The 7,693-nt window shown below is 58.9% G+C and overlaps 1 protein-coding gene across 1 annotated transcript in view; it reads left to right on the plus strand.

Moving 5' to 3' along the window:
- DSCAML1 (DS cell adhesion molecule like 1) overlaps positions 1-7,693 on the plus strand; it is a gene marked incomplete at its 5' end in the record, with an annotated part of 89,694 nt that overhangs the window by 70,980 nt on the left and 11,021 nt on the right. The window contains 7 exons of the mRNA XM_017738379.1: positions 790-1,068; positions 1,277-1,396; positions 1,535-1,711; positions 6,168-6,367; positions 6,686-6,782; positions 6,895-7,023; positions 7,412-7,579. Coding sequence (XP_017593868.1) covers positions 790-1,068; positions 1,277-1,396; positions 1,535-1,711; positions 6,168-6,367; positions 6,686-6,782; positions 6,895-7,023; positions 7,412-7,579 — 1,170 coding nt within the window. The remainder of the gene's footprint in view (positions 1-789; positions 1,069-1,276; positions 1,397-1,534; positions 1,712-6,167; positions 6,368-6,685; positions 6,783-6,894; positions 7,024-7,411; positions 7,580-7,693) is intronic.

The raw sequence follows: 7,693 nt of genomic DNA on the forward strand, positions 1-7,693 counted from the left end.
CAGGATTTGGACTCGATGCTCCCTGCGGGTCCCTTCCAGCCCAGGAAATGCTGCGATCCTGTGCCTCTGAGGGTGAAATAAAGGGCATGCTTGCCTGTGCGCTGGACCAGGGAGCAGTGCCAAGACCTGAGGGATGGGATGGGCACAGGGCGGAGGTGGGAGCCCAGGGAAGTGCGTGGGGGTACAGGGAGCTGCCCCTGTGCCTGCATGAGAGGGCAGCTCCCCACTGCCGAAGGGACAATTGGCAGCCTGCTAATTTAATTATGGAGACTGCAGAACGAGGATCTCATCTACCAGGTGCTGAGCCTTGTTAAGCTAATTGTCTCCCTCTCTCTGCTTTCTTCCCCCTCCCACATTGCCAGAGATGCTGCGGTTGCCTAATTAAGTTATCAGAAAGATAATGGCTGGTTCTGAATCCAGCGCCTTTAAGAAAAGCATCCATCTAATAATGGCTTTTCTGGGAGTGGATAAATGCTGAGGTGGAATTTCGGGTGGCACGTGCTGGGGGTGGCCGGGGCTTTCCCCAGTGCAGGGTCAGCGTTTCTCCGTCCTGCTCTCAGCAGGGTGGCCCTGCCAGGTGGGAGAAGTTTTCCTGCTGTTCTCTGCTTGATGGCACCTCCTGCTGTCTCCTGGCCTTGTTCCTGGTGGACTCAAAAGCCTCTCTTACTTTCTGGGCTGCTTCTCCTCCTGGGACAGCACCTTCCCCAAGCCCCACTGCAGCCCATCCCCACTGCAGGAAGGCTTTCCTGGGATGGGCTCTCCAGCATTCTCTGCCTCTCTCCTCGACAGTCCCTCCGCTGATCCAGCCCTTCGAGTTCCCACCTGCCTCCATCGGACAGCTCCTCTACATCCCCTGCGTGGTCTCCTCCGGGGACATGCCCATCCACATCACCTGGAGGAAGGACGGGCACGTCATCCTCTCCGGCTCTGGGGTCACCATCGAGAGCAAGGAGTTCATGAGCTCCCTGCAGATCTCCAGTGTCTCCCTCAAGCACAACGGGAACTACACCTGCATCGCCAGCAACGACGCTGCCACCGTCAGCCGGGAGCGGCAGGCCCTCGGGCGGGGGGGGCGCGGGGGCCCCGGCCGCCTGCATCCCACCCGGTCCGGTGGGAGAGGGAGGGTGGGCAGCGAGGGAGGGGCAGGACACTGGGGAGCAAAGGGAATTTGGGAGGGTGAGGAGATATGGCACCCTGTGCCCACAGGCACTGGGGAGTTGTAGGGATCTGATGGGGATTTTCCTACGGTGACCATCCTTTCTCCCAAACTCCTCAGTGCCTCCTCGTTTTGTGGTCCAACCCAACAACCAAGACGGCATTTACGGAAAAGCCGGGGTGCTGAACTGCTCCGTTGACGGGTACCCCCCTCCGAAAGTCATGTGGAAGCACGCTAAAGGTAGGGATGGGTCATGGCAGTGTGTGGGGGTGTCACCAGGGGCTGGGGACAGTCCCTTGGGCACAGCCACCCCAGCTCCAAGCCTCGTGAGCGCTCCTCTGCCTCAGATGAATTCTGTGTCTCTGTGTCCCCTCCTAGGAAGTGGCAACCCCCAGCAGTACCACCCCATCCCCCTGACGGGCCGCATCCAGATCCTGCCCAACAGCTCCCTGCTCATCCGCCACGTCCTGGAGGAGGACAGCAGCTACTACCTCTGCCAGGCCAGCAACGGCGTGGGCACAGACATCAGCAAGTCCATGTTCCTCACCGTCAAGAGTAAGTACCTGGGGCTGCGCCGCGGGGCATCGTCACAGGGACAGGGACCTGCTCCTGCCACGGCAGTGACCAGGGCAGCAGAGGTGGGCACGGTGAGGGTGGCTGTGGGATGTGGGGTCACCAGCAGAGCCTGGTCCGGTGCAGCATCCTCCTCTGTTCTGAGGGTTCCAACCGCACCAGCCGCGCTCCGGCCTCGGCTCCGCGCATCCCCACGATCGATGCAGGGCATGGGAGGGCATTGATTCCTCCCCTCCAGGGACCCGCTTCCCTTTTGCTATTAAACACACTTTGTCTTTAATAAAACCAAGCAATCAATCTACATCATCCAGGAGGAAAGGAAATAGCTGGGCTGCTTTGACAGGGATGGGCTGGGAAGTGTTGTTAGACACCGTGTTTGAACTGTGTGTGTTATTGGATTGCTCTCCCGTTGCTATCAGCAGAATGTATAATTGCCAGCTTCGTGTTATTTATTGGGCTCGTTGCTGCCAGGAGCATTCAAACCTCCAAAAGGAGGTGGTGGAGGGGGTCCAGCCCCATCACCCTCACTCCTGGTGTCTCCAGAAGGGGCTGGGGTTGGGACTGGGCCCAGAAGGACTAAACTTTGCCCTGATCATGCTGGGCATGAGGCAGCGAGCACACTGTGCCAGAGGGGATGGACGCTGCAGGTGAAGCCGTGGGAGCCACCACCCCCCTGGTTGTCCCCCTGGGATGCCGTGGGCAGATGGAATGTGCAGCCCTCTCTGGTCACCACCATGCCCCGACCTCCCCTCCCCAGCCCGGTGCTTTCTCTCCTGACACCAGCAGCTGTTTCTCTCGGGGGCTTCTCCCCTCCCCACCGAGCCTCTGCCTTTGCAGGTTCCCATTCCCCTCCCTGTCAGCTGTTTAATTTATCCATCCGACTGATGAATCAAACCCAGCGACTTCAAACAAGGCACTTCAATGAGGTGCAGGTACAAAGTCAAGGCGATTAATCCCGAGCGAGCGTGCGAAGTCTGGGAGCCCGAACTGGTGCCGTGTCCCTGCTATCTCCTGTAATTGCATCCCAGGACAGGTTGCTTGCTGACTTGAATAGCACATAACCTTATTATGCGAGTGCTTTTGCATCTCCCGGAGCCCTCACCGCCTTTGAAAAGGTTTGGATGAATAGGTAGACGAAGTGCCACAGCCAATTAAGCATTAGATGGGCTCTTTGTTTTGTTTCATTTTGGGGTTTTTGTTTGTTTAGTGAAATGTCAGCCCAATTAAAGGGAGATCAGCACTGGCTTTCCCTGAAAGTCAGGCCACAGCGAACCGAGTTAAATGAGAGTTAATCAGAGCCCAAACAAAGCGTGCTGGCCGTCAGCAGGGGAGAGGGGAGTGCCACAGCCAGCTGGTGTCACACATCCCCTGCCCTGATAGCAGCAAGGGGCCCTGGGGAGAGGTGGGACAGCCAGGTAACACACTGGACAGTGTGTGCTGTCCTGGCCGCATTCCATGGACTTGGCAGAGCCAGGAGGAGCTGGATGCTGCTTTGGTCAGTGGGTGGGTGAGGAGAGCCACCAGATTTGCTCGGGGAATGTCACCTATGGAGTGAAGGCCTTCCTGTCCCTGGGTGCCATGTCCCCTGGGCTCCCACACCATGGCAGCCTGTCCTTCCCTGCTCTGGGAAGGAGCTCTCCAGCACCCAGATGGGCGTAGCGAAGAGTGGAAGGTGGGGAGTGCTGGAGTACCCGAGCGTGTGCCCGAGGGGACAGCGGGCTGGGCTGGGCGCAGGTGAGGGGCCCAGCAGCGCGTGATAAATGCATTTAGCACATGGCTGCACACCTGCCCGGGTGTCGAGAGTGCGTGGGGTGGGGACGGTCACGTCCTCGGGGGTCCTGCTGGGGATGGGCAGTGCCCTGGGCACTGGGGAGGGGGCTCCTCTGCCTGCTCCGTGCCAGCACCTCAATGCCAGGGGTCCAGCCAGGGGGCAGGGAGAGGGGTCTCTGTCTGTGGTCGTGGCACAGCCCTGTTTGGAAGTTCGCTGCCACACGGCACGAGCATAACTGATTGCTTCCATGCAATTTGAATTAATCTCATGCTTCAGGTGAAACTCAGCTAATCAGTGTAGAAAGGAAGCTGAGACGGGTGCAATCAAATTAACATCACAGAGCCAGCTCCAAACAAGAAAGAGGGGGGCGAGGGAGGCAGGCACAGCCCTTGTCACCCTTGTCACTGTTCTCATTCAGTTGTCACCAGCGCTCTGCGAAGCAGCTCGTGCCCCAGCCGGGTGTGGGACAGCGGAGCGTGCTGGTGGCTGTCAGCTTCCTTTGTTCCCAGGCTTATCTCTGCCCAGCCAGCGGGACCAACCACTGGTTGTGGCCTTGTTAACAAGGCCGTGGGCACAGGGAGAGGCTGGGGGGGTGGGTGGACCCTGGTGGGCACAGAATGGAGGGCACAGAAGGCGTTGGAGGTGAGCTCTTCTGAAGGAAGCCTGTCTGCCCATAGTGCTGCATGAGTTGTGGCTGATGCCACACTACTGATGCCCCTGCACCCAGGAAGGGGTCACAGGCTGGTCAGGAGCAGCTCCCAGCCACCCTCGGAGGTCCCTGCAGCCAGTCCCAAGCAATGTGATCCCTCTGCAAGCTGCAGAGCTGCTCCAGGGCAGGTGTTGGGCACCAGTGCCCCAATCTGTGCTATCTTCACAGCTGCTTGGGGTTTTCTTGGGGCTTGTTGTGCTCTTTTCCTGCTCTGGACTACGTGCAGCTCCCTTGGGACCCTGGCAATTGAGAGAAGTTGATATGTTTACATCCAAGGAGCTGCTTTTAATCAAACATCAATAAGTGCATTTCAGCGAAGCAGAGCCTGAAACGGAGCTCCTCTCGTGGGGCCTCTGCTCACTGGGAAGGGGCTGGTGCAGCCAAAAAAGCCCTGAGGGGCTGTCCTGCCCCTCCGGCCCCACAGCCACACACCCTCTGCTGCTGCACTGTCCTCCAGGCTGGGCTGAATGAGGGCTGAGTGCAGGGACCACATCGCCAGTGCCCCTGTTTGCCAAATAGCAGCGTGGTCCCTCCATGGTTTTCCATGGCAGGAGATGGGCACAGTGGGCAGGAGCCTGGCAAGGGCTGCCCAAAGTGCCAGGACTGGGTGCTGAGCCCTCATCCGGCTGTGTGTGCTCTTGTGCTGTGCTGTGCAGTCAGCCCCGCTTTGGGGCAGGGGCAAGAGCCCCCGGTGTCACTGTGCTCTGTCCTCACGCCGATGGGATGCTGGGACAGTCCTTCCCAGGCCTCCCTCTGTGCCAGTGTATCCCTGACCTGGTGCTGCAGGCAGGCAGAGGTGTCTGAGCACGGGCAGGCAGCTGGGGATGGGACAGGGCAGAGTTAGGAGAAGCCTTGGGCTGTGTCTTGTAACCCTTGGTGCCCCAGGCCACAACATCCCTGCTCTTTGCCAGCCCCTGCCAGCTCAGGGGGGGCTGTGCTCCCCTTGGGGCAGGATTGTCACACTGGGCACCAGGCTGGGCACCAGGCTGGGCACTGCACTGTCCTGCACCCCACAAACTCCGGCAACTCCGGAGGAAAGGTTTTCTTGGCTGTTAATTGAATTACATTGCCACAGAAAGCCGAGGAGTCGTAGCTCATTAGAGCCTCCTGTGTCCCATTAGAACAGTGTGTGTTGCCTTTGCGGATTGTCATTATCATACATTACTGCAGGACTCAGCACTGCTGTTTGTTTATGCATTACATTTTTTTCTGCTTACCCAGCCTGCCCTCGGTCCCCCAGCCCATTCCTCCTGTGTGGTGCCTGCCACAGCCAGCCCACTGCATGGCACTGGGCTGGCACAAAGGGCTTGGCTCTTGGAGCAGGGAAGAGCCAGGCCAGGGATCAGTACAGCATCCTCACAGCACAGATCAGCCATCCCCATCTGTGCTGCACCCGCTGCTCGAGCACCTCTGGGTTCTGCACCCCAGCCGGGTGGTGACCATGGCACAGGGTGTCCCCAATGGCCCTGTTTGCATATTGGGGTGGCTATGAAAAAAAAAATCATCTCTGGCATCTGCAATGCAAAGGCGGCCTTGCTGATGGGAAATCACACTCTGTATTCTGCCCAGGTTTATATGAGTGAATTATGCAAATCCGTGATGGAAAACATTCTTCCTCTCATCCTCGGGAGTGTAAAACCTTAGTCAATAATTCATACCCGCACGTCTCAGACTGGAGGCTTTCTCTTCATTATAGTGTGCACTTGGTTATTTGTCTTTCACGTTTTATTGTCTACCCCGGTGTAATGCTATGCATTATAAAATTTATCTGCTTCATTATTTTATGATCCTGAGCTGTATAATGCAGCGAGACGGTTCCACTTCGGGCTGCGGGGCCTCTCGGTGAGAGCCGCATGCGCCGTGTCCTCGGTGGGTCCGTGGGCTCTGTGGGGCCGGGCAGCCACAGGTGGCACCCGCCCGTCCCCCGGGCACACAGGTGACACTTGGCCTCCCCGCAGTCCCAGCCATGATCACCTCCCACCCCAACACCACTATCGCCATCAAGGGCCAGACCAAGGAGCTGAACTGCACGGCGCGGGGTGAGCGGCCCATCATCATCCGCTGGGAGAAGGGGGACACCGTCATCGACCCCGACCGCAACATGCGCTACGCCATCACCACCAAGGACAACGGCGACGAGGTCATCTCCACGCTCAAGGTGAGGGCTGGGGGTTCTGCACCTGCCTGGGCTGCCGGGGGTCTCGCTGGGTGTTGGAGGGAAGAAGGGGGGTGCGGGGAGGGTGTGGGTGGCCCCCAGTGGGTGTCACAAAGCCTGGCACTGTGCTGGGCTCCCTGAGTGGCAAAGCCGAGCCCAGCAGCGGGGCGGGGGGTGGGGGGTGTTGGGGATGCCATGGGAGGGATTGCAGCTCCAGGGAGTGGCACTGTGGTGGCAGCAGGCAGTGATGGCAGGGGAAGGCAGGGGACAGTGCTGGGGGAACTCAGTCTGAATTGGCTCCTCTCCCTGGAACATTGGCAGCTGAAACCAGCCGACCGCGGGGACTCCGTCTTCTTCTCCTGTCACGCCATCAACTCCTACGGCGAGGACAGAGGCTTAATCCAGCTCACTGTGCAAGGTACTCCATCCCCCGTGCGTGAGCCCTGTGGTGCACAGCCTTGCTGAGAGGGTCCCCCTGCTCCCGTGGGGCTTCCCTGCCTGTGTCCCTAATCTGCCTGCGTGTCCCCAAGAGCCCCCTGACCCACCGGAGCTGGAGATCCGTGAGGTGAAAGCCCGGAGTATGAATTTGCGATGGACGCAGCGGTTTGACGGCAACAGCATCATCACCGGGTTTGACATCGAGTACAAGAACAAGTCAGGTGGGTGACAGTGATGTCCCCTCCCCATGCCACAGTGGGGCTGGGGGCTGGCCTGCACAGGCAGGTGTGGGACTGCCCCACCAGTGCCTCCAAGGGAATATTCTGCATCCCGGTTCCTTTGATGAAGAAAGGAAAGAGCGGCATTAATGAAATATGGTAATTTCTGTTGGATGGGAGCATTTGAAAGGGAATATTAAAAGAGACAATATTTGCAGAAAGTTGAACCCCGATGCACAACAGCGAGAGAGGGAAGCAGCACCTCTCCAGGGGCAGAAAAGCTGCAGGTGCTTGGGGACCTCACCTGCCTGAGCACGGCCCCCTCGGCACTGCAGACCCCGGGACAGGATTCAGGTGCTGACCCTCCTGCCTCACTCTGCTGCTCTTCCAGATTCCTGGGATTTCAAGCAGTCTACACGGAACATCTCCCCGACCATCAACCAGGCGAACATCGTGGACCTGCACCCCGCCTCCGTGTACAGCATCCGCATGTACTCCTTCAACAAGATCGGCCGCAGCGAGCCCAGCAAGGAGCTCACAATCAGCACTGAGGAAGCAGGTGCTGCTCTGGGCTCCTGGGGATGGTGGGGATGGTGGGCAGGGGGAACATGGGGGCTGCAGCCTGTGGGGAAGCTGGCAGAGGTACAGCTCTCCTAAAGCCAGGGGTTTTCCT

Source organism: Corvus brachyrhynchos, unplaced genomic scaffold (genome assembly GCF_000691975.1).
Source record: "Corvus brachyrhynchos isolate BGI_N302 unplaced genomic scaffold, ASM69197v1 scaffold46, whole genome shotgun sequence".
NCBI classification, from domain to species: domain Eukaryota; kingdom Metazoa; phylum Chordata; class Aves; order Passeriformes; family Corvidae; genus Corvus; species Corvus brachyrhynchos.